The sequence below is a fragment of the Nyctibius grandis genome, chromosome 26, assembly GCF_013368605.1.
Source record: "Nyctibius grandis isolate bNycGra1 chromosome 26, bNycGra1.pri, whole genome shotgun sequence".
In the NCBI taxonomy this organism is placed as follows: Eukaryota; Metazoa; Chordata; class Aves; order Nyctibiiformes; family Nyctibiidae; genus Nyctibius; species Nyctibius grandis.
The window spans coordinates 4,723,448-4,749,302 of NC_090683.1; the positions used below are offsets into that span (position 1 = coordinate 4,723,448).

At 51.7% G+C, this 25,855-nt stretch overlaps 2 protein-coding genes across 2 annotated transcripts; both read left to right on the forward strand.

The window, feature by feature from the left end:
* Positions 1 to 272: 272 nt before the first annotated feature.
* FAM117A (family with sequence similarity 117 member A) lies at positions 273 to 21,269 on the forward strand. The gene is made up of 8 exons (XM_068419032.1): positions 273 to 387; positions 13,155 to 13,321; positions 16,767 to 16,862; positions 17,403 to 17,516; positions 17,824 to 17,958; positions 18,474 to 18,696; positions 19,050 to 19,170; positions 19,695 to 21,269. Exons 1-8 carry the CDS (start codon positions 273 to 275, stop codon positions 20,032 to 20,034), a joined length of 1,311 nt encoding a protein of 436 aa, XP_068275133.1. The 3' UTR covers positions 20,035 to 21,269.
* A 535-nt stretch (positions 21,270 to 21,804) lies between these two features.
* Positions 21,805 to 25,615, forward strand: SLC35B1 (solute carrier family 35 member B1). Its single transcript, XM_068418675.1, has 9 exons — positions 21,805 to 22,002; positions 22,121 to 22,224; positions 22,324 to 22,454; positions 22,963 to 22,993; positions 23,201 to 23,358; positions 23,696 to 23,822; positions 24,384 to 24,490; positions 24,609 to 24,762; positions 25,109 to 25,615. The coding sequence occupies exons 1-9, from the start codon at positions 21,806 to 21,808 to the stop codon at positions 25,159 to 25,161; spliced, it is 1,062 nt and encodes a 353-aa protein (XP_068274776.1). The 5' UTR covers position 21,805; the 3' UTR covers positions 25,162 to 25,615.
* The last annotated feature ends 240 nt before the right edge of the window (positions 25,616 to 25,855 follow it).

Sequence of the window (25,855 nt, forward strand, 5' to 3'; positions counted from 1 at the left end):
GGGCGCGGCTGGAGCCTCACTTCCCTCTTTGATTGGCTTTGGCGCGAGGGATGACGGCTGTGAAGGGTGACCGCGTTTCTGATTGGCTGCCGTAGCAGCGCGTGCGGGGGAGGAGCTTGCAGAGAGCTCTCATTGGCTGCCGTTAAGGAGGGTGGATGTATTGGCCGCGGACATCCAATGACCGCCGGGCTCCTCCCGCCGGCCCCGCCCCCGGAGCGTTGATAAGCGGCGTCGGCGGCGCTGGGGGGGTCAGTGCTGCGGGCGGCGCGGGCATGGCGGGGGCGGGGGGCGCCTCCTGCTGCCGTGGCGGGGCCGGGGGGCTCCAGCCGCTCCGCGCCACCGTCCCCTTCCAGCTCCAGCAGCGCCGCGGAGACGGGGGCCGGGCAGGTAACGGCGGGAGGAGGCGGGCACCGGCGCTGCGCAGCCGTGTCCGCGGGCAGCCTCGGGGGAGCCCACGCGTCCCCTGCACCGGGGGCGGCGGCCGGGCCCGGGGTGGGGTTCCGAAACGGCGCCGAGACCCGCTCCGCCGGTTCCCAGCGGCACCTCCCGGGGGCAAACCATATCCCCCCGGGGGAGCGCCTCTTCCCCCCGGCCGCTGTGATGGGTCCGAGGCGGAGCCGCGCTCGGGCCCTGCAGCCGGGGGTCCCGACGCTGTGCGCCCCGACACCCCCCGTCCCACCCGGGGCCGCGGAGGCAGTACCGGGATTAGCGAAAACTACCGTGTGCTCGGGAGGCTTCTCCTAATCGATGCTGTGTGGGTGGGAGTGAAAGAGAAATGAGAGAACCGAGGGCAGAGGAGAGGGGAAAACAAAACCGGGGGAGGGGGGGACACGACACCGAAGACCGTGAGCGAAGGAAAACTTCACACCGCGGGTCGCGGCCCCCAAACAGCCGGAGCCTTTGAAAATGCTGCCCGTGGGCTGTGAACGCCCACGCGAGGTGTGAGCTTTGATCCCCGGCCCCGGGGGTCAGCGGGGCTCCCTGCCCTGCCGGCCTCCATGCAGGCAGGACGGGTCGCTGCCTGCGGGCTCCCGTGACAGCGCGTTGCCTATTGCGAGGTGGTTTCACAAAAAAAAACCCTGAACCCAACAAAACCCTGGGCCCTGTGTTTTATGCAGCTGATCTGGCTTGATAAAGTAGCAATAATTTGATTTGCACTAATGGCAGTTTGTCCCTAATTGCGTTGCTGAGACTTTTCTGACCACTTCAGGAATGCTTATTTAAATATAACTTTTTGGTGACCTAATAATAGTCTTTGGCTTTGCTTGATGTACATATTACTTTTGGCTGTTCATGGCACTGCTTGCTTGGCTGCTCGTTATCTCGAGAAGTACTAAAATAGCAATGAAATGCTTTTTTGGGTTAAAAAAGATTAAACAGACTTCTAGAACAGCAAGAAATATTTGCCAAGCTTTGGGCCAGCTGATCTTGGTGGCATCTGTTCAGAGTGCTGGTCTCTTGTTCAATGCAGTGGCTACTTAATCTGCTTTGCAGAGGAGCGTGTTACAGCCCATCCTACAATGAGAATTAATGGCCCTTCCTGGAGTGTCCTGCGTTTCACTACTTCAGACTTAGTCATTCCTGCCACCGGCACGGTTGGTATCGATCAGAGAAGCTATTAGAAAGCTTTTTGCTCAATTTACACTTGAAACAAGTTAATGAAATAAATCCTTTTGAGTACTAGTCTCTCCTCTGAGCGGTATTTCGTGCTGAAATCGAGGTGAAGTTGCTCTTAATAGGGCAATTACTCAGTAGCTTCAGATGTTACAATGAAAATAGAGCAAACCTTAAAGAAAGGAGAGCCAGGCTGCCTGTGATCTCTGCACTGTACCTGCTCCGAAGCATAGTGAATACCGTGCAGCGTTCTGAGGGCAAAACGGCTGGAGCTCCACTGACATGAACCAGAATTGCTGGTCTTCATTTCTTCCTGGCTCTGTGCCTCACTGTTTGGGCTCTAGGAGCTTGAATTTTTCCTCTTGATCATAGTCATTTCAAGTGCAGTTTTGGAAGTGTTTAAATTTCCATTGCTCTCTGCTTCATCGCTCTTTGTAAGCTCCAATTTGCTCCTGCATGTGTGGGAGCTGCAGCAGTAAACTGGTGGGGTTTAACCGCAAACTGGTCTCCTGGTGATTCATAATCTAACACTTTTGCTCCTACCTTTTGGGAGCTCAGCATGGAAATCCATTGCTTTATCACATCTTTCCTCATTTGACTCTGCTGACTTTCTGAATTGCTCTCGAGCTGCGTGGCGGCTGGGGATCTCTGTGGTTGTGGCTTGGGTGTTTAGAAGGTGTGGGGTGGTCTGGGGTCTGATCCTGCAGCTGCTCTGATAATAGAGGATCCCATTGAGATGAGGAGCAGCTGCTGAGTCTCTCAAAGGGCTTCTGTTAAAAGGAAGAGCTAGAGCTGGGGGATGCCAGGAAGGAGGTCAAAGAATGTTTTAAAAGGGCTTGACTTGCTGTTTAGAAATCCAAGATGTCAGGACTTCCAGTGATGAATCTGATGTGTGTGGCATTGGGGTCAATGTTTGTTTTTTAATTCCTTATCTGTTCAGTCATGTGGCTTTTGGTGGTGAAGTGGGTGATGTGTTAGTGTTTGAACCCATTCAGGTGCAGGCCAGACCCATCCCTGTTGCCCCCGTTTATGCCAGGTTGGGTGGCTCGGAGGCAGGTGGAGCTCTGCAGGTGCTGGCAAGGTTCTGTGTTCTCTGGGGTGGGATGAGCTTTGTGGAGACTTTGAAGTTTCAATCAGTTAACGGCAATGCTCGTGCTGTTTGTGGCCTCAGTTGTTTCCTCCAGAGCCCACACAGAAGCACGTGCTGGTCGGAGAGTTTCCACGCTTGCATCCGGGCTCCAGCCTCCCTGAGACCTGCGCCTTAGCACTTGTGAATCCACTGCCTGGGTGTAACCCCAGTCCTCACCAAGCATTGCAGGTCTGAAACCTGATTTTCTAAAACAAGACACTGAGAAGTCTTTAAGCCTCTTTTATTCAGTATGACACTAGAAAAAAAAATCAGATTATTTAAATTGCAGCTTGAATTTTAATTTGTGGACCCCTGCGGTGACCACGAGCAGGTAAGTAGCCTGAGTTGTCTAAATTGGCTCATGCAGAGAGGGAGAAGATGGAATATGGGGGAAAAGCAAAGTCTTGTCGTATGCTACAAGCTCAGCAGTCTCCCTCAGTGCACCCCTCATTAAATGTGTAGGGGGTAAGGTGGGATGAATAGCTGCACCAGAAGTTACCTACCAGCTTGCTCTTCTGAATAGTGCTGGAGTAGCTTTCCTGGGAGGAGAAAGGGTAAGTGCCTGCCTACCTTCCAAACACTACCTGTGTGACAGTGTGGCAGAGGAGAGGAGCAGAGGTGCAAGTCTTCACCTGTACACCTATATGGTTGATTTGAGGGTTTCATGGCTTTGATGAGAGCTGTGTCTTGCACTTCATGTGTTTAACATTAACCCTCTGTGAAACCAAAGCTTCATTGATAGTCTCTTTTCACCAGAATTCAGATAAATTCACCAGTTTTCCCACCACCACCCCTACAACCCCAGAATTATGTGGGGCCTTTTAGCTTTTCAGGAAGTTACTGTTGGCTGAGCTGACTCATCTGGATGGGATTTTGTTGCTTGCTTGCTGAACTTGTCTGTTTTTGAGATGTCCAGTTGTTTTTGCTGTGTGGATCCTGCTAGAGAGACTAAGTGAGCAGACTGCCAAATATCTTTATTTGGTATCTGAATTAAGCCCGTGCCTGGTGTATATTATAGAGGGAGACAAGTGGGACACTATTCACAGGCAATGCTGCCTGAGTGTATGTTTAGCAAAACTAAAATGTTTCTTTAGGAATAAAAATGTCTGTTTGCCACTTGAAAGTGCTGTGGGATTGCTGCCTACATGGTAGTGATACAGCAGAACCATTAACAATATCTTTCTCTGCTTCTTTCCTTTGCTGCAGGCATCATGCAGTGAGTGGGGGGGGTCTCCTCCTCCCCTCCATCTTATTAGCTGAATGTCTTAAGTGCTTCAGGCCCTGCTGTGTTCACTTCAGCAGTTGGTATCTGATGGGGTTTTTGTGTCCTGAGGGATGGATATAAAGGTTTTCGTTACCAAAATAGTGGTCCAGATGTTTGTGGTGTCTGCTCTTGAGTTTTCTTTTATGCTGTTTAACACCTGTAGTTTTTCAGGGGGTGCTTAAGCAAATGAATGAGGGACACACAGGTTCATAATGTTTATACCCTGTACCCAACTTTGAAGTGAAAAATTCCATCTTAGAGAAGGGATATCTCAGTAGAAGTAGCAGCTCGGTTGGTATTAACTCTCCAAAAGAGAAACAAAAACCCTCAAGTGAGGCTGCAAAGTGCTGTCATGGGAAAATTGTGCTGCTGCACTGTGCAAACAGCTGCTTTGACAAGCTCTGCATTTCCAAATTTGGGGATTCACTATTCAGTAATTTTGCCTTTGCCTTTAGGGTTTTGCTGTGGGTAGGCAGGCCGATAGAATTAAAGGGTTAAGCACAGGTAGCGAGCTGTAATGGGAAAAAATAGTCATGTAGAGACTGGTTGAGGGATGGGAAAACCTTGAAGATGTCCTGTTGCACTAGCCAGGAAGAATCCTGCCTCTGTCCTATGGAATCAAATCAGTCTTTGTGTAAAACACAGCTGAATAACTGTGTGTGGCTCAGGTTTGGAGGCAAAGCGTTGCAGGTGGCTTTGTTTAATGTAGAACGGGTTTCTGGTGCAGTAATTGGAGCCCATTCACGGTATTGCAGCCCTCAGCTGATACAGATCATACCTTCAATCTAAACTTGCTGCTCCCAGTTTGTTAGCCTCTGGATACGGGTGTGGGAAAGGGGAAACAAAGGACACATCTATAACTAATCTTGTGTTGACATTCTGTGGGTGAAACAAGTTTTTCCCTGCTTTAAAATGCTGGAGATGACATTGAAAAACAAATTTGCAGAAGGAAGGGATGGGACTGTGCAGTCAGTTTGACCTGTCCCTTCTATAGCGGAGTGCTCCAGAGGAACTGGGAAGCTCTCAGGTCACTTACCCTGGCTGGGTTTTTATTTGTGAATCTTTCTTTCAGCTGGGGCTTACTTAACTTTGCTATGGTCCATGCAATTGTGTTTTCAACGTTTGTTGGGTGAGTAGAGAACTGAAGGAACCCAGGCCCCTGTTTGTGCAGAGAAGAAGCAGTTCTGTTCCAGGTGTGAACGTTTCACTGTCTGACTGCGTGGTGCAAAAGGAGAAACAAGCATTTGGCCTAACCCCGTGAGAGAAATCATGTCGAGCACCAAAGTGCAGTGAGTTCTCTTTATGCAAAGCTGGGATGTTGAAATACTGCCTGAATGGCAGCGTTGACTGCACCGAGCTGCTCTTGGCACTCCCCTCACGGCTCCTGCAGTTTAAGATGACAATACTGATTTAGTGGGATTCGCAGTTGTACAAGAAAGAGCTCCAAGAGAGGCCAATAGTGTTGAGCCTGTGAAAACATTCCCTCTTGGAATTTATATTAAATAGGCCTTTTTGCATTAAAAGTTAAGCTCGTGGTGCTGCCATTCAAACCACCTGATAATGCAGGGTTGACTGTACAGGAAATGAGGAAAATATCAAAGCAGGTTGTGTGGTTAGCCCATTCTTTGAAAATAACGGGAGATAATTGTTTCCATGCTTGCCTGGAACCTGCTGCATGACTCTGGGCAAGCTGCTTCTCCTCCCTGTGCCTCAGTTTCTCATAGTTTGTGTGCCATCCTTTCAGGCTGGAAGCATTCAGGAACAGGAATTACAGAGTTTGTACGGTTCCTGGCATGCTTGAGCCTGCGGCTACTGTGTGCAACTGTTGTATGCATAATGCTGCTGTGCTTACGCTGGCTGTAACACCGAGCTGATGTTAGCTTTGGTGTCCTGCTTCCCGGTTAGAAAAGGCACGAGGAAGGCAATGAGAAGGTATATCACATGTTACAATTTTTTTCCTTGCTGAAAATTATTTCAGTAGCTTCATGCTGGGCCCTCCAGGCTTAACAGCAACTAGCTGTAAAGATGACTGTGAGTATGGGGGAGGGCTTGTCATATGTGATTTATGTACTTACATGTATATAAAGGACAGGAAATCTTCTTTTTTCTTGTTCTCCACCTTGTCTATAACTGTAGAAATCTCAAGGATGTCTTACTCTGGTTTTATTTTACTTTTTTTTTATCTGTACTGGAAGATTTCCAAGGGCTTGAGAATCCAAAGTTTCTAGTCTTCAGAATGAGAGCCCTGCCTTTTGCAGTGATCTTGATTCCTAGATGCTTATCAGGAATTGATTTAAGTAGCAGTTAACAAAAAAGGGAAAAAACCCAAACCCACAGCACTATCTTCATTGCTTGGGTTTCACTCTTCTGATAGGGGTGACCTGGATGCTCATGGTAGCTCCTTACTCATCTGTATTCTCCAGGATCAGAGTGAACAAGTCCTAAGGATCTAGTGTTTGAACAAGTTTTTGCTTGTTTCTAAACCACTCGTATTGTTCATGAGAGGCTGTCTGCCCATCTGTTTTTTTCCTAGTTCTTGCTTAAATTTTGGAGTACAAAGCCAGTCCAGAAGCACTCCCAACCTGCATCAGTGGGTAAGAGATGGCCTTGCCTGAAGAACCCAGCAAAGTGGTGCCTCGCATCAGGCTAGATTTAGGAAACGTGCACTTCAACCAAAGACTTTGAGGGTGTTGAAATTCTTCAGATTGTTTTATCATTTGAAAAACAAACTTTGAAAGAATTAAGTTAAAGGTGAAGAGTTCAGCTCTTTTCCTTCATCAACTGGGTGTTCAGCTTCAGTTTCAGGCCTTGAGCCATGTTGGAGGCATTTGCTGTTTAACAATGTCTGCATCCAAAAAAAAAAAAAAAGACAGCTTGAACTGCTGGTGTCCCCTATTAATTTCCCTCAACGATATCTGCAGATGCTGTATCCTTTGGGCAGCTCGCTCCAGCTGTACTCAACGCAGCTTGTAACCAGGGGAGGGATTACAAAGCCTGGAATTTCTTCCCTTGTGCTCCCGGGCTGGTTGTGAAGCCCTCGGGGCCAGTTCAGCGAAGCCTGCGGGGCAAGTCATTGCTGGGTTGTATCAGATGGGAATCCAGCTCCCCAGCCTGGTAGGATCCTCCCTGCCCTTGGCTTTTTTGCTCTCCTGATTCCCCCCACCTCAGTGGGTCGCTGCTTTCTGTGTCGGTCAAGCACTGAAGCAGAGGAAGGTTCTTGTGGGGTTTCGTGGAGGGCTGTGCTTTGGGAACAGCAGGTACCTTTTTGGGTGTCCTGGCCTGTGTGCACACAGTTTGAGCAAGAGTCATGAGGGGCAGCGTGGTTTAACCACAGCTTCTGCCTCCTCGCCGGAAGGTGCAGTGGATTTCAGGGCTCTGAGGGTTTTGCGTTTCTGTATTAATGTTTGCTGAAATGAGCAAAGAGCTATGAAATCCCATCCTGGCATGGGTGTGAATTTCCCTTCAGTTGTAAATCTTCTTTAAAGGCAAATGGATTATAATGTTAAAATATTGCGAGAGAGAGATGTAGAATGCTTCCTTTGCAGAGCCTTGAGGAGAAACGACTTGGTGCCAGAAGTTACTGCTGTGGACACGTTAACTTCTTGCAGGAGCAGCTGAGGGTAGTGTGTATCTTTTAATCTGCCTATAAATTCCAGGTTCATTCTCCTCTTTGAAGCCCCTTAACATTCAAATTGTTCTTTTCCTCTACCCATATGTATCAGTTACAACTGGCTGTCTTACTGCATTCTTTTTCCACATTGCATTACTACTGAATGTAACTTTTCCTTTCTTGCTTTTGGGATAAAATAAGATTTTTTTTTTCTTTCCCTAGAAAATGCAGATGGTGTGTCCAGCCTTCAGTGTTAGCTTGTGTCTGCCACCTGTCCTGGACTGGACATCTTCTCTGCATCCCTGCTTGCCTTTGTTTTCTGGTGGGGTTTTTGTGGAGACCCCTCAGATGGTGTGGATTTGTAACCTCGCTTGTCCTTTGGTACCTTGAGTGAGCATGTTCAGGCAGGCTTCTCTGCATCTCTGACTTCATTTCTGGTTAAAGCTTGAGATCTTCCCCTTGTCTCCTCCCCTTAAAAAGACCTGTCAGTAGCTGTCTGTGTGGAGAGGATATTCTTTTTCTCTCCAGCTTGTGTGAACTTTCATCCCAGCACCTCTCCAGCTCTTGATCTTGCCTTCATTCCTGTCTTGGCCGTCAGCTCTGACCATGCTGTGAATTCCTGTGAAATGCTTCTGGTTTCTAGCACGTTTGCAGATTTCTGTAGCGTAGTAAGCACGGGATTTTAAATTTCATTAAGAACAAGTAAAACTGCCTGTTCATCTCTTTTTAGGCTTTCTGGGATTCCCTGAGCAAAAGCATTTATTCCTTGCATAATCCTGCATTGCTTTCAGATTGTGTGATAGATTAAGGCCCTCCCTGGGAGTGCTTTTGCAGAAGCAGCACGCAATAGCAGCTCTTGGTGTGCCACGAGGAAGTGCCTGGGCTGGCGGCGATGGTTGCGAGTGTGGTTTCTTAAATCTTCATATTTCTTCAGAATGTGGAGAGAGTGCAGTAAAGGCACAACGCTGGGAAAAGGCAGTTCTTTCCCTGTGAAGATTTTTAGTCTTTGCTATGTTAAAGACTGGGACCGTTCAAAAATAACTGATGCTGTTGCATTTCCTCAGTGCAGCAGTCAGGACACACAATTTCCTTTACCTGCTCCAGCTGGAAAAAAAAAATTATACACTGAGGAGATATTTCTGAAGCTTGCTTGCTGCTGAGGATTTTTTCATCCTATTTGGCAACAACCTGTCAGGTAACTTGATTCACCATGATGAAACTGTGGAGAAATTGAAATGAGATTTAACCAAGTTCTAATAGTGAAATAAAGATCAAAACTGAAGCTTCAACAGCACTTCCACTGCTTGTCACTGTGCTGGAAATGCTCCGTTAAAGTTTTTTTGGTCCTCAGAGGACATGTTTTCTGATCATGTACCATCTTGCAGAGTGAGGTTAGAGGAAGTGTGATTCCCTGATGTGCTTTGTGGGTCACTGTTCTTATCCTCTGGAAGTCCTGTGCGTGTCTCTTGTCCAGTTACATTTTAAAAGAAGACGAAGAGAAGGGGAGACAGGGGATTTCTTGCTGTGTACCAGCCTCACCTCCCGCTCTGTCGGGTTGGAGCCAGCGAGCTCAGCGTGATGCTATGGCCAAGACCTGCTCTGCACCAGAGCTGTTGGTAGAGCTGTAACTCATTAAGCAGCACAGTCCTTAAGATGAACATAAGGTGCTCTGTGAGTGCTCTGGCATGGTAGGATGTCTTATTTCCTTTCTACTGTAGGAGCACCTGCCCTGGTAACCACCACAGCAATGCCAGCGTTGTGTCATTGTGTCCCTCCTGCTTGTGCCACCTGAGCTGCGTCCGAGTAGCTGTCGTGCCACAAAATGTTTCATATAGAGATCTCCCAGCTAGATTGTCTAGGAGGATGTTAAAGATCAAGGAAGTGGTGCTGGGGTGCAGTGGGGGACACCGATACACACCCAGCAGCCTGGTTTGGTGTGAATATTTTGTCTAAAATAGATGTTTCTGTGTCACAGGATCCTGCTGTGGTTTGACAGGCCTATGAGAAATTCAACTTAGGCATTTGTGTTGTCTTACCCCCATACACCAAATCAGGAGCGTCATCTGAATGAGATGATACGCTGTAAAGAGCATTAAAAGGTGTAGATGGGGGAGGCTGATACAGAACTTAAATAATTAGCAGTAATTTCTATTACACTGGGGTGGAAGATCTTTGCATTAGCTATTGACAGAGTTGCTAAGGTTCCATCTCAGCTAAACTCTCCCTGACAAATTCTCTCATGAAAGCTGACAACTCTTGCTGGAGCCAGTAAACTGAAAACTCCATCCAAACCCGTGAGGTACCCCTGGTATTACAGAGCACAGGGAAATCTTCCCTGTGTGGTGAAGCCTCGGACAGCCCCTTGTTCCGTGGTTAACTTGAGAGCTGATTGTATTTAAACATGGGCTGTTAGTTTATGCCTCATCACTTTAAGATAGACCTTTGCAGGGACATATTCCAAAAATGTCAGGGTCTGAACAGCATGTCCCTAAATTTCTAAACATTCTTCTGATATTAAAAGGGTCAGTTTCCCCTGGGTGAAATCTGGAGAGGGAAGGAAGAAAATTTTACAACTGTAAAGAAAGTAGTAATGGGAACTTCATTTGTGCTTGCCATCATTTTTTGATTCAGCTGTAAGTATTCTTTGTTGAAAAGTGACCCCGGAGATTTTTAAAAGTTTACTGAAGACTTTTATTCTCTCTTTTTAGATGCAGAGGTTGGCTGGCCTAGAGACTGGTTAGGAAGCTCTGAGCTCACTGACGTTGGGTTGGGAAGGACTAGGGACACGGCAAATCTAGGACTCTAGTACTGAAAACTTTCTACTTCTAAACTCATGCACCAGTGTCTGACTTGTGGCTGCCTGAAAGCCTCGTGCAGCAATTGGAGGCAGCCAAATGGCTCCCGGAGATACGGCGACGGTTCTGTTATCTGCAGCAGCTTTACTGTCACATGAAAAGTAAAAGTGCCACAACCTGACGCTTCTCAGCTGTGGAGCTGGCTTGGACCGACTCCAGAGCTCGTGGCCAGGTGGCAGCTGTGCAGGCTCGGTGCGGAGGGATGATAATAGCACGGAGCTGTAAACAGGACGCTCCACCCTGCCTCGGCGCCTCTCACGCGCCCTCCTCCTTGTGCCCCAAACGCTGCGCACCAAAAGGAGGGGCAACCTGCTTCCAGCAGCACCCTGCCCTGTATCTCCCAGCTGCCCCCTGTCCCTTGGGCTTCTTGGTGCTGCTTAAAAAACAACTGAGTTGTACTTCATGGAAAGGAACAGCAGCTCTTGCTGTTCATGCCTTAATAGCTGTAGATACGTCAGCCATTGTACGCGGTTGATGCAGTTGTCACTGTGGGAGGCCACATCTCTGCTCTTGGTCGTGTCTCTTCTCAGGGTCCTTTCAGGCTGGTGTTGCCCTGTTGAAGGTTTGGAGTATGAAGGTGACCCTGGTTATGATGTGTTATAGCATAGGGGGTCTCTCGGAGAGCTTTGCAGGGGACACGTGCTGTCAGAGCAGCGTGGGAGAGGGGCTGCCCTGCTGCAGCAGCGCTCAGTTCTCCTGCCAGCAGCCGAGCTGGGGAGGGCAGCGTGAGAGGAAGAGACAGCTGAAGTCATACGTAATGGGGATGCAAGGAACATAGCCTGTGGGGGCAATGAGGCACTGAAGAGGAAGCTGCAAACACTAACGAGTTTCTAAATTAGAGTTAGTGGTAGCTGTCTTACTGTTAACTGTTGGGAGCAGGGAGCGTGCCTTGAAATGCCAGCTGGACCCGACACAATAAGCCTTTAATCTGGTGTGGACCTTACGAGGTGTGGCTGTCATGAAAGGACTAATGCTTTCCTTGCCCTCCCACGTGGCTTTTTGTTCCTACCCTTTTCTCACCCAGAACTCGAATTCCACTGCTCAAATGGTGTTTTAGCTGATAAAAAAGATGTATTGAACAGGCTGTGTCCCTGGAACGGGCTCAGCTGTGAGCCTGCCGTGGGTGCCGCAGCACCTTTGTCTACAGAGGCATTTGGCAGACACCACATGGTGTGTAACAGTTTTAACGCTGGTTTTAGTGTGGTTAACTTGCTGCCTGCCCACCGTGCCCGCGTTTTGGGGAGGAAGGAGAGAACGTACACAAAGCACCTGGAGCAGGGAGCTGTGCGTGGCCTTAATACCTTGCCAGGAGGCCACAGGGCTGGTTCTAATGTGCGTGGTAATTTGCATGTCTAATCAAAATGAAATGCAAACAAAGTTCCCTGCTGGCTTGAACTTGCCTCTTTTTTTGCTCCCTTTTTGGTTCTGGGGATAACACCTTTGTTCAGCTGCGCGGGTGACGACAGGGCTGCAGAGGGGCAGCTGTGCTCCCTGCCATGGGCCATGCGTCGAGCACATGGAGTTCGGAGCTGGCCGGGATGCGATGGAGGAGATGGGGAAGGCGAGCAAAGCACGTGCTCTGTCTCCCCTCGCTGTAGCCTGCCAAGAGAGACGCTTGGCTCCCCGTCCTTGCGGTGGGATTGTGCTGGTGTGCATCGCTGCTGACACACAAACTTAAGCTAGTCGTATTTACAAAGCGTTTCTGTTAATCGCGTCTCTAGCTACCGTTACGAAAGTAGTGTCTGAACAGGCAGTGCAGCCATCTCGTGGGAGCTGGGCAGATCCAGAGCTCCTGGATTTGAGCTCGGGCCCTGCCAGCGGGCATGACAGGGAATGGGCTGCACATCTCCCTTCCTGCTCTGCTGACTGAATGCACGCACCTACTAACACACCGAGCGCTCGGGTAGTCCCACTGGAGGATCCAAAGCTTTGCAGATGTTCTCTTGGCCTCCTTGAAACTGGAAGCGAGCCATAGCATGCTTCCTTGGGGGAAACTGAGGCACACGGGCTCCCTTTTGCTGTTGGGTCTTACCACGGGTGAGAGCCTGGGTTCTCCAACTAAGCATTGTGCTCCACCTAGTAAGAAATAGGGCCTTAGACAGCGTGGTGGGTTTTTTTCCTACAGTGTTCATGCAAAAGCAACGTGGACATGCAGAGTATTTCACTCAGTTGTGTATCAGCTCCCTTGACTTCAACTGGAATGTCTAATCAATAATTTCAAGCAGCCACTTAAGGACTGCAGTAAAATCTCTGCTCCTAGAGAAGCAATCTCTTGGTGATAAGCATGAATGTGACTCTGCAGCGGAGCAGAGGGGTGAGTAGGGGGCAGGTTGGGCAGTCGATCCGCCAGCCCGTGCTGGCCCACTCTGCTGAAGTGGTGTTTCTGTTGCCGCTTGTTTTCAGTAGCTGACTTGGAGCAGCAAAACTGTCCGCGCTGAGGCTGGGCGGCAGCGTGGCCTTGGCAGGGAAGAGATGCTGTGGTTGTGAGAGTGGGAACTCACTGGGCACGTTAGAAGCAATATAGGACTCTGGTTTCTGAAAAGCAAATAGACTTCTCCAGGCTGTTTGTGCTGGTTCCCTTCTTGTGATCTTTGCAGCGGACATGGGCTTGTTAATTGTGGTAGCTGTTGCTGAGTCTTGGCTGTGGAAGTCTAATCCTCTTTCCTTTTCCCCCTTGTTTAGCCAGTGTCCCCTGTGCTGCTGCTGCTGAGAAGACCTGCCGTCCCCGGCAGCCCCGCGTGCGGCGCACCTCTTCGCTGGACACCATCGTGGGCTCGTACCTCTTGGGACAGTGGCCGCGGGACGCTGACGGAGCTTCCACTTCGTGCATGAATGACAAAGCTACCCAGGTATGAATGCCTGCAGACTGCCCTTGAAGCCTTGGGGCCAGGAGAGAGCTGCAGAACTGAAATGAGCTGTGTAAAGGGGGGGTGATGAGGGAAGGCGTTAAATTTCCATCCATCCAGCTGCAGCTTTCTAGGAAGGCTTTTTTCCCCCTTTTGCTTCTCGGCTTCAATTGATTCCACTTTGGTGCAGAGTTAGACTTTCCTTGGCCTTGTTTGGAGGCAGATGGCTTCTGGCTTTCTGCTCCAGTGCTGGCTCAATGCTGCCTTTTTTTTTTTTTCTGGCTTGCAGTTCTGGGCCAAGTCCTTATATAACACTCGTGGGCTGTGTGCCACGCGCTGCGAGGAGTCAGGGGTGCTCCCGCAGAAGGGCTCACTAGCACGAACAGCACAGCTCTCTACTGTAGAGTGGAAAAGCTCCAGACCTCGAGGAACTCTTAGCAACCTGTAAATATTACTGTATGGCAGCAAATAGTGCTTGCCTATCTGCGGAGGTGAAAGAATTCAGAAGGATAAGAGCATCCGTTTGCTTAACAAGTCATTTATTTAGCACATTCAGTCTCTGTTAACTTGGTGTTTGATCTTTGCTGTTGAACAATTTATTACTGGGCTGTTTGCAGGAAATTCTCAATTGGATTCCAACTTCCATTGTCCTCTTCCAAAGTATTCTTGCCTGCTTTTGTTTCAGTTCTGGTGCCCAAGAGCGCTGCTGAGGGCAGAGGGCATGCTGGAAAGGAAGGGAAAGAATTTGTCTAACTTTATTTCTGAGTCAGGGAAGGGCACTCTTCCTTTCTGCCTTCATCAGCAATGGGGAGAACACTTAACCCCAATGTGTTTGGGGCTAATTAGTTTTTCTTGCATGTAGCCCTTTTGGGGAAAGGGTTGGAGAAGAGGGGCACCTCCTTCTTCCTGGAATGGAAGGTACCACTGTGTTAATTCAGCCTCTGCTGAGCAGGGAGCTGGTCACCCCTTTCTGCAGGGAACAGGCCAGGTGTGCCGCAGTCTTTATCTGTGAGTGTCTTGCAAATGCTGATTTTGCCTTGCAACATGCCTGTGAAATGAGGAGTGATCTCCAGTGTTTCACACATAAACCTCTGTGAGTCAAATGACTTATCTGTTGGAGGCTGGGAATAAAGCCCTCCGTTCTAGACTGCCCTGTGTATTAACAAAACGTTCCTCATCGTAACCTCCAGGACTTTGCTGCTCCTTCCATGTTCTCAGGCTTAATAGTTATCAAACTTGGGACTTTCTCTGCTAGCCAGGACATGTTTACTTCCCTCCTTATTCAGCTACTGATCAGCTGTTTTGCAGAGCTCTGGAGATTCGCTATCATAAGGTGGTTAAGTGAGAGATACAACTGCAGGTGCTCAGCGTGGGGGTGAGGGTGGCAGTGTGATACATGGTTGGAGCTTGTGGCTTTATCTTGCTGTGCAAAGCATTTTTTTTTTCTCTCCTTTTTCAGAGGAAGCGGTTTTGCCACAGTTAGTACAAAAGGTTCTGTAATTTCCTTCTGCCTTGCCAGTCTGCCTGCGAGAGGTGGGATGCGTACACGCTCTTCGTTTTCAGCCCTTCCTATTGCAAACAGCGGCTTTTCTTCCTTTTTAGGCCCTGGGGTTTTTTTGTGAGCACCAGAGCAGTGCATCACAGCAACAGGCTGCAATAAGTGACTTCTCAGGAGGCTTCCAGTGCCTTGAGGAGAGTTTCTGTCACGTCCTGCAAAGCAGGGCTGTTGGTAGCAGCTGGAGTTCAGCTTCCCACAGACTTGCTTCTTGCAGTGACGTGGGATAGGGCTGCAGTCTTGTCTCTCAGACCTTTGCCTCTTCTCCTTAGCTTTCTTACGTGCGTGATCTACTGGGATGTAAAATGACACAATGTTTTGGGATGACGGCCAAATAACGATGTTTTGAGTTGTTTAGGAGAGAATATTTGAGGTAGGAAATGAGATCAGATGTGCCATGTGCTGAAACGGCAAGGCTGGGCTCTGCTGTAGGATTTCCTATCGCCTTGGGCTGTTCCTCAGCTCTGGCACGGCTCAGGGGTAGCATGGCGATGGCTGTGGGCAACAGCTCTGAGCTTAGCAGGACCTCAGAGCACGTTCAGGCTGAACGGATTTCTTCTCTCAAACCAAACTGAGCACTAAGCTGAAAAGAGCTGTGCCGTGATGTCTGCTGCGTGCCGGCGTTGCGAAATGGAGACCTGGACAGCAAAGGGTTTGAGCTGTTGGGAACGCAGTGTGCTCTGCTTAGGGTGGTGTGGGTGAGGAGGTGCTGCATGCAGAGCCTGTTACCTCAGGAGAGGGTTGGATTTCTGCCTAGAAATCACCTGTATCCCTTTACAGAAGGGAAACCTGGTACCTCTCTGGGTAACTTGCCTTGTTCCTTTGGTTTAAATAGATTTTAAAACCTGTTTTGAGAGGCTTCTGTCATCCCCGTGATTCAGCAGGGTTGTTTAAAACAGCTGCTGTTCTTGCAGTAGCCTCCGGGGAGATCTGTTAAGCTGCTTGGAGAGGAACAGTTCTCAGGCCCTTGCACCTTCTGGCAGCCTGTCGCTGAGGATGGAGGAGGGAAGTGTCGTCCAAAGCCTCCCACAGACATGGCAGGCAGCAGTGACACAGGGCAAGCGTTTTGAGAGGCGCTGAAATGTGATGTTGGGGGGAAAAAATGATGGCTGGTCTTGACAATGATGTGCTTTGGGACTGTTCCGATCCTGGAGTCTCTGCCGAGAGGGCTGAGTTCAGTGGAAGGAAGTTCACACCCTTTGCTGATCAGATTAACAACCCTTTTTTCTGATTGCCATTGATACTCAAAATGTTGCTTGGAAAACAGCTGTGTAACGTGGTGCTGAGGCTGTTTTTTCTGCATGAAGAGAGTCAGCTGAGAGCTGCCCGCCGTGCAGACGGGGGGACGTGATCTGGGGAGGCAGCTGGGTTCTCCCAGCCAGTCTGCAGGCCGAGCTCTGCGTTTGGTTACGCCTTTGAACTCCGACACGGCAGCCTGAGGTCTCAGCAGCCAGTTGGGTGTTCTCACAGTTGGGTGAGGCTTTTCCTCTCGGTAACGCTGCTTCGTACAACGAGTGCCTGAAACCCTGCGTCACCGTTCGTCAGGCGGGAGCCTGTGCGGTGGTTTTTCTGGGGTAAATGGCTTGGTGCCCTTTATCTCACCAGGTACTTGTGGTGATTAAGCTACTGACTTCTGGGCAGGTCTCTCAGCATGTAGGTCTGTGAGGTCCGGTTTCCCGACAGGCACAAATCTGGCCAAAATGAGTTTGTTTTGGGACATCGAAGTAGGTGGCTGTCTCCTAATGCCCATTACTGAGTGTGTGTTAATGGGGGGAGACTGGAATGGGACTGGGAATGGGCAGGAGTTGATCACATACTCTTAAGGACTCTACCTCCAGTCTCTAAAGCAGTAAATGTTGTGATTATTCTCAGCCCTGTTTCTCATCACTTCAGACTCCAGTGTCCTGGCATGACGCAGAAGTGGGGAAAGCCAGCTCCGGCGCTCACAAGCGTTCTGCTTCTTGGGGTAGCACAGATCACCGCAGAGAGGTAAACCGGACCCCTCCCAGTGCCTGAGCGAGATCTGTGTTAGTCCTTGGTGTTATAGGAGGCTCCTGCTCGAGTGGGAGGGGAGTGGGAGGACAGGATGCTATTGGAGATGAGACCTTAGCCCTTGTTGTCATCCCTAATGCTCTGTGATTCAACTAAAGACTGATCGTGTTGGCTCCTCTAGCAGGCAGCTGGTGTAAGGTAGCTCCACTGGAACCCAGTGCATTGCTTGTTGGTGTCGTGGCGTACAGGGGTTCCAGTGGGGCCTGGTTCTAACGCTCTGCAGGCAGAAGACAGCCCAGATCCCACAGAGGAGGGGCACTGGCCACACTGCAACAGGGGAGCTTGATGAGGCCTCACGAGTCCTTCTGGTCCATCCTTTGAGAGGTGGCCGGAGCTGCTGCTTGTGTGATTGAAACCGTCTCTATTTTGGCACTTCCTCGTGGGTTGGAGGAGAGGGGGAGGAGAGGCGAGGCAGGATCCTTTTTGGTGGAGGTGTGTTGGCTTGTCTGGTTCTGTAGCTGAAACTCTGTTTGCTAGATTGCCAAACTGAAGCAGCAGCTCCAGCGAACGAAGCTAAATGGCAGAAGTGGCAAAGAAAAGGAGAAGCCCTGCCCGCTGCAGGGGGACCACGCTGTCCTTGGATCGCTCCGGGTACGTTCACGTCTCCCCCTGCTCCGCTGTCACCATGTGTCCTAGGGAGGTGGAGAACAAGCTCCTGCCCAAGCTGTTCTCAGGCTGCTGCTCTCATGCCTGAGAAGGTAGAATTTTTTCTTTTCTTTCCCCACCTCTTCAGCCCTGTGCTTTGATGTGCAGTTAGTGAGTTTACATGACTCTACTGTCAGTCTTCTGCCATCAGCCTCCTGGAAGGCTTTGGCTGAGCCCCGGAGAGCTGTGGGAACAGGGTGTAACTGCCGAGTTTGTGCAGATATAACTCTTATTTGATTCTGGATTGCTACAGGACTCTCCTTCAGACTTCCTTTCTCCGTCTCCCATTTTGAGGCTCAGCCCCTGCTTGCATAGGAGCCTGGAAGGGCTAAACCAGGAACTGGAGGAAGCATTTGTGAAGGAACAGGGAGATGAAGAGCTTTTGCGGGTAAGTGAAGGTCACAAGACTGCTCTGAATCTTCCAGGTGGCCTTGGAAATCCTTTCCTCTAAAGACGCTGCCTGTTTCTTGGCCACGGGGATGGTCTCTTGTGTCTAGTTGTAGTTTGTTCCAGGCACGTAACTGTCTAAATTGGGTGAAGTGCTGCTGACTTCTGTCCTTAAAACCTCTGGTGCTGTGAGAGATCAGCCAGTAGTAACTCAGGGTAGATGAGACCTCACTGACAGCTCTGAGACACTCAGACTGGCATCCAGAGGCTGCTTCCTACCAGCCAGGTGTGGGAGAAGTGATCCCAGACAGCTGAGGGGCTGCAGTGTGTGACGGGGTACGGGAGGGCCCACGTCCTCTGGTAGCAGACGGCCGCCTCCCTCCCTGAAGCGGAGGTGCTGCCGGTACCTGGGTCCAGCACCCCAAGCAGCTGCTCTCTGTAGGTGCAACAGCTGTGAAACCTCCTCATTGGTGACCCAGGGTTTCTTGCTGCGCTAAGACTTTGCTTCCTCCCTAGATACTGGATGTCCCAGATGGCCACAGGGCGCCAGCGCCTGCCCAGAGAGGCTCCGGAGATGTGTCCCTCACCCTGGAGCCCAGCAGTGGCAGCTGCAGCAGCCTCTCTCTGTCCCCTTCCCCTTCCGTGCCTCTCCGCCTCTCTCCGCACACCCCGGTGAGACTGGCAGCGGAGGAGCCCTCCTCTGTGGCAGACGAGGTGCAGCCAGATCCGAAGGAGAAAGGTAAATGCTGAAAGCAGAGGGGCTGGAGGGGAGACAAGGGGGGCAGTGCTGCAAAAACCTCGGGGCGATGGCTCCTCCCTGTCTGTGTGTGGGGTTGGAGGCTGCAGCTGAGAGGGGAGAGAGGGTCTCAGCTGATGTGGCTGAACTGGAGTGGACTCTTATTAAAGCTCCAGTAATTACCCTCCAGGTGGGTGGTTTCTAGTACTGGATGGAGAATGTGAGCTGGGAGCTGCAGAGAGAAAATGCCCCAGCTTTGGGGTGTTGTAGCCTGCAGCCCCATGGTCTAAGAGAACGAGTTCGAGCACTGTGGGATTCTTTAAAATTTCTCAAAAAGTATCTTTAATCTCTGCTAGAGGAGGGCAGCCCCTCGCCAGTCCTGGCCTTCGCTTCTTCTCCTCGACCCAACCACAGCTACATGTTTAAACGGGAACCTCCTGAGGGCTGTGAGAAGGTCCGCGCCTTCGAAGAAGCTTCGTAAGTATGAGGAGATGTTGGCAGAGGAGCGCTCACGTGAGGCTGGTCCTGTGGGAGGGCGCTGGGATGGGGGCAGCTGAGGCTGCTGCTGCAGTTGCCAGCCCTACCCTGTTGTAGGGGAGCAGCCTGTAGGAAAACAATCCCAACCACAACGTGGCTGCTCAGGCCCTGGGGAGAGGAGCTGAAGGCTGAACTGCTCACCTGCAGCCACACTCGGAAGGAGCTTGTGATTCCTTGTGGTAGGTTTTCCTTGGCCAGCAGAGCCTCTTGAGGAGGAGAGGTGGTTCTCCTCTAAATAAACGTGCTTTCAAAACAGCTCAGGCTGTCGAGGCCGCTCTGCACCTGAAGAGTGGTTCAGCTCACAGGGGGCAGTTCGGCTCACAGGGGGCAGTTCGGCTCACAGGGGGCAGTTCAGCTCACAGGGGGCAGTTCAGCTCTTAGTGCACAGCTCCAGGTGTTTGCCCTTCTCAGTGCCCTTGGGAGCGTCTGTTCCTCACCACGTCCACTCTTTCTCTCCCCTCCAGCTCCCCCGGCCCCGATCAGCCTTTCCAGCCTTCCTGCCCGGATAAGAACAAAGTGCACTTCAACCCCACCGGTTCTGCCTTCTGCCCCGTCAGCCTGGTGAAGCCTCTCTTCCCCAACGTGGGTTTCCTCTTCAGGGGCTTCCCACCTTCTTCCAGCCCTGGCACGGGCACGTTTGCATCCTGCCAGCCCACGGCCCCCAGCCCGTTCCTCGGGGTGCGGAAGGACGCTGCAGTCGATAGCTTCAGCGAGGTGTCCAAGGCTCCTTCACTGAATTACGACCACTGGAAGCGCGGCCAGCCAGAGGAGAGCGTCGTCTTCCACAGCTCTCTGGTGGTGTGAAGGCTTTAGGAAAGCTCAGCCAGCAGCAGCAGCTCCGGCTCCTCAGCGCGTCGCCGCCAGCCTGAGGAGACGAGTGCCTTGAAGGTGGGACGTGACAGCCGAGAGGCAGCTCTGGGAGCGAGCACCACAGCAGCCTTCCTCCGAGGATGATAGAAACTGTGAAGTACCATGTGCCGCGGGGCTCCTCGCTGCCGGAGGGGCTGGGTTCTCCCGGCCTCCCCTGCTCAAAGCACTTTCCTGTGTTGAATTGTCTTTTTTTCCCGTGGGATTGTTTTGCTGGTGAAGAGCAGCCGGGCCCCGCTGCGGGGAGCAGGGGCAAACGTGCTCCTGGGCAGCTGGGAGAATTCGGGCTGGGGCTTCTTTAGCACCCCCCACCCCTGCGGCTGTCAGGGATGGCTGAACCCTGGGGGGCAGGAAGGGGGGAGAGGGGCCTGCGGGTCGGCTGCCCTTGGGTGGGTTGGGGCAGAGAATGTTGGGGTCTGCGCTGTTAAACCAGCTCATGGCCCTCGGAGCACGGAGGGGGCTGGAGAGCAGCGGGTCCCTGGACACCTTCACCCCTCGAAACAAGCCTGGAGCTGAACAGGGAGAGCGCAGGTGCCTCGGTGCGGGGTTCAGGTGGGCGCTCTGAAACGCTGCATTTGAGACATGAGCTGAGCCCGTCTGGTCTCCGTGTGCGCGGGCAGGGGTCTGCCGGCCCTGCGGGGAGGGGGGACAGGGGTGACAACTCCCAGCGCACGCAGGTCCCTGCTCCGGGGGGGCTGTTGCTGCTGTAGAGAAACTACCTGCTGCTTTCCAGCCTGGCCGGCCCGGCTGGGGCTGTGCCCTTGGGGGGGTCCGGGACCCCTCTGCCTCCGCGGGCCGGGTGTGGTGCACGGAGCTGGGCCTGCGCCGGGGCAGGGGCTGAAGCGCTGCCGCTTCCAGCGGGGCCTTCGAAGGTGAAGCGATAACACGGGAACGTTGGTGGCGAAGCCTCTTGACAACAAAAGCGTTTGATTTTGTGTCTGTCGGGAAGGCTCGGGGTCACACTGAAGCAGCCTCTTTTCTTGTATCTGATGTAGAAACTCTATTTTCTTCCAAAGACACTATTTTTGCAGCTGTTACGTGTGTATTGCGAAGCTTAAAGGAGGAATGTTGGCTTTGGAGTTCGTGTCTTGTGTTTATAGAGGGTTTTTTTTTTGCAGATGCTGGTCTTGCCAGTTAAAAGGAAACAAAAATAAATATTTCAGGCACCCGAAGGACTTATTTGGGATTTAATATATTGAGTCTAAACCGGAGGGTTGGGAGGGTTCGGCGGGGGCGGCGCTGGGGCCGGGGGAAGCTCCGGCGGGGGCTGGGGACGGGGCGAGCGGGCGGGCAGTAGGACCTGCGCGGGGCCTGCCCGCTGCGCATGCGCACACCCTGCCCGAGTCGCTCAGGAGACGGCGGGAACGCCAACCAGGTACCGCGCCTTCGCGGGTCGTGCAGCCAATGGCCGCGCTCCACATCGGGTTGCGTCACCACAAGCGACGGGCTCAGCGAAGGCCCCCGGCCTGGGGCTGCCCCGAGTGATGCCCGCTCCGAGAGGCGCCCCAGGGCCGTGACCGTGGCCGAGCCGCGGCGGGGGCGGCCCCGCGGTGGCCCAGGGGGGGTCTCTGCGCGCCCCTCCCGGCCGGCCCCGCCGCTGCCCCGCTCTGCCCGCCCGGCTCCGCCCCGCGGCTGACCCGGCAGCGCGGCGGGCGGGCGCGGCCGGCCCGGGCGGGCCCTGGGCGGCGGGCGGGCGCAGGCCGGGCGTATGAGGCAGCCCGCTCCGCCGGCGGCCGCGCTGCGGGATGTGGCGCTGGACGTGCCCCCCCCGGCGCTGAGCGGCCGCGCCGCCGCCATGGGAGGGAGCGGGAGCGGCGCCGCGCTGCCCGAGCGCCTCCGCCTGCCCGTCTGCTTCCTGGGCGTCTTCGCCTGCTACTTCTACTACGGCATCCTGCAGGAGAGCATGTGAGCGGGGCGGGGGCCGGGGGGAGCCGGGGGCGGCAGCTCTGCTGCGGGTCACGGCCCGGGGGAGGCCGCTCCGGGCCGGGCCCCGCTGCTCTCTCACCATGTCCCGCTCTTGCAGCACGCGGGGGCGATATGGCGAAGGCGCGAAGCAGGAGAAGTTCAAGTACGCGCTGACCCTGGTGTTCATCCAGTGCGTGATCAACGCCGCCTTCGCCAGGCTCCGTAAGTTGGTTGTCCCTGGTGCTGTTCTTCAGGTGCTTCGCGGCAGCGGTGGCCGCTCGCAGCTCTCCTGACTTTGCTGCTTCTTTCTCTTCCTTCCAGTGATCCATTTCTTCGATTCCGTCAAGGCGGATCGCACCCGGAGCTGGCTGTACGCCGCCTGCTCGCTCTCCTACCTGGGAGCCATGGTCTCCAGCAACTCGGCTCTGCAGTTCGTCAGCTACCCGACTCAGGTGGAGCAGTGCAGCCGCCTTAACGCACCCCTTAGGGCTCTGTTACCCCCTAATGCTCGGGGTACCCCAAAAACGGGCGCTGTGCTGAGGCGGCAAATGCTGGGGAAGAAGCAGCTGATGATAATTATCAGGAGGGGAAATGACACGGAGGGAAGCTGTGATTTTCACACTTTCCTGTAGCTGCGTTTGTGGGACTGTATCGCTGTGGTTCAGCCAGCGCTGGGTGTGTGGAGAGGGGCTAAGAGGGTTCGGACTATTCCAGAAAGGGAACAGCAATCACTACAAATGATGGGAATTTGCTAACTGGGAGCTGGTGCTGAAGGTGGAAGGCTTGAGACGATTTCTGAAACCTTCACTATTGCTGTGGTGGGGGTTTTGTTGTATTTTTTTGTAGTATCTGGTGCATCAGGGTGGTCGGATCCTGTACGGTCACCCTTGCGTTGCCATGATCTCGTTGCAGCAGGCAGGTGACGGTATGCAGACAGTTAACAGTGTCTTTCTTTTCCAGGTCCTAGGCAAGTCCTGTAAGCCCATCCCAGGTACGCAGATTTCGTGTTTCTTCTTGTACATTTGTGTAGATTTCTCGTGCCCTCAACCAGGAGCTCAGTTGTCAAAACAGTCTCTCTCCCAGTCTGTCCGCTCTGCCCCAGGAAGCACACGCGGTGTTTTATCTGTCGTTCCGTTGAGCCCAGTTAAAATCCCTCAAGAGGGTTTTGGGAGCGGTTTGTGATGTTGCTTCTTTACAGTCATGCTTCTAGGAGTGACTTTGCTGCGGAAGAAATATCCCCCGGCCAAGTATCTCTGCGTCCTCTTGATAGTGGCAGGCGTGGCCCTGTTCCTGTACAAACCCAAAAAGGGGGCTGGGAGCGATGACCACATCTTTGGCTACGGAGAGCTCCTCCTGGTGAGTGCTGCCGCCGCACGGGTCGCCCCGGGAAGGGCAAGGAGGAACAAGCAGTTACAACGCAGATAAGGCCGTGTCCTTTGTACCTCGAGCGTACCCTAAAGCTGGCGCGGAAACACGTCTGCAGGAGGACAGCTGGGTGTGAGGGGTGCGCTCTTAGGCTGTGGTGTGAGATCAGCGCACGAGCACACACACCCCCCTCTTAGCGTATGTTTTGAGGCCACTTAATTGCTATTTAATAGGATGTAAAAAAATGCTTGAGATCTTCCCCACAGAGAAGACGTAAAGAATGAAGGTTTTCTCTGCTGTGTCTTGTCTCTATCTCTTCTTTTCTTAGCTGCTGTCACTTACTTTGGATGGGCTGACCGGTGTGTCTCAGGACCACATGAGAGCTCACTACCAAACGGGTTCCAATCACATGATGCTGAACGTTAATCTATGGTCCACCTTGTTCCTGGGGGCTGGTGAGGAACACCCTGCAAAACCCGCAGCCACCGCGCCCAGGGACTGCCCTGGCACACCCTGGGGGAAGACACGTCGTGTCCTGCTCCAACAAAGGGCCTGGAACGCTTTTTGCAAATAACTTTATGTTTTGGTTTGGGGTTGGTTTGTCTGTTTGTACATAAAAAGCCGGGGCTGTTCGGTGTTTCTGGTCTCATGCCCAGTAGAGGACACTGCTCCACACAGAGTGTTCCCACTGACCCGGCCTCTTGTGCCGGCAGAGAAGCAAACCGCATCGGTGTAGCTTTCTGCTCCAATTAGGGAGTAACGCTTCTAATTAATTGCTAGGGACTGTTTTGTCAGAATTGGATCTGCAGTTAATGATCTCTTCTTCCATGAATTAACAAGGAAGGTGATAGCTTTTTCCTCCTGTTCTCTGTTTTCCACTGTGTGGAATTTAGTCTTTGCTTTTAGTAGCTCCTGTGGGGTTATAGGTGTAAACTGAAATGACACAGCACAGGCAGTGGCTACTTGGGCTGCCTCTGGGCTCGTAATTCATGTTGTCACCTGGATCTTCCTTCCAGGGATACTGTTCACTGGCGAGCTCTGGGAGTTCTTGAGTTTTACGGAACGCTACCCCAGCATCGTTTACAACATCCTCCTGTTTGGCCTGACGAGCGCGCTGGGTCAGGTAAATACGCTTCCCTTGTTGGGCAATCTCCCGGGGATGTGTTGGCCCAGCTGGGAGATGGCAGAGTAAGGCTGCCGCACTGTCCGAGTGACAAAAGGCGTCTGTTTGTTTTTTACAGAGTTTTATTTTCATGACTGTGGTATACTTCGGACCTCTGACTTGTTCCATCATCACCACAACCCGCAAGTTCTTCACCATTTTAGCGTCCGTCATTCTATTTGCCAACCCCATCAGCCCAATGCAGTGGGTGGGGACAGTCCTGGTGTTCTTGGGTAAGTCTGGGAAGAAAACACCTTTCCCCTGTTAACTTAAACAGATGATGTCTAGCGAGGGGAGAGCTAAGAGAAGATGCTGGGCAAAAAAATCTCATTGTATCACAATGCTCTTGATGGAGGAGCGTGTTAGTAGCCTCACCAGTGCAGGAGAAGAGGAACATGACTTCTAGCAGATCTACTGGGTCTTTTCCTCTCCTCCCTGCACTGGGTAAATGGCTGCCTCTGAGTGACCATTAGTAACTTGGTGCTGTTTGGCTGATCTTTCACAAAGTTCTTGTGTTGGGTTTGTCTGGGGAACGTGAAGCAGTTTTCTATGCACACGGATGATTTTGTCTCTTTGCAGGCCTTGGACTCGATGCCAAATTCGGAAAGGGAGCAAAGAAGACATCGCATTGAGGAAGTGCTTGATCTCTGCAGTTGGAATGAACTTTTTAATTTATTGTCTTGTACCTCAAAATCTGTTATGAAACTGGACTCAGGATGGGTAATCAGAAGGAGGGTGTTTGCCTTTTTTTGTTTTAGTTTTTTAATTCTAAATTGTCTTAAAAGTGTAATGCTTTAGTTTTAACTGTAATTAGCTTTTTTTTTCTGTAATCAAAGCTGCATTACTAGATCCTAGCAGCAGGATTAAATTCTTGCCTTAACAGGGGGAAAAAAAAAAACAAACTTCATATCTTTATTAAAGAAAAAGAGACAATGGCCACTTTTCCAGAACCTTAATTTCAGTATCGTTGGCTGATCTTGGGGAGAAACGGCACACCCCTCTCCAAGGAGAGGGCTAGTCTTAGGATTATGTTAGTTCTTTGGGGCCTGGAAAGATCCCTGGATTAAAGGCCTATGTTGAAGACAACCTTCTCTTCTGATTGATTGCATGATTTTTCCATAGCTGAGTTGGTGGAGCAGCAAGTTGGACACTCGTCCATTAAGATAATATGAGTAAACACCAAGATGCTTCATCCGAGCCCTTCTAGAACAGAAGCAACTCCTGGTGTATGTAAATGTTTACAGGAAACCCATTTAACCAGTGGGGCCCAAATTAATTCTTTTCATCCCCCCTGCTGATGAGGGAACAGGACCCTCTGCTGCTAAA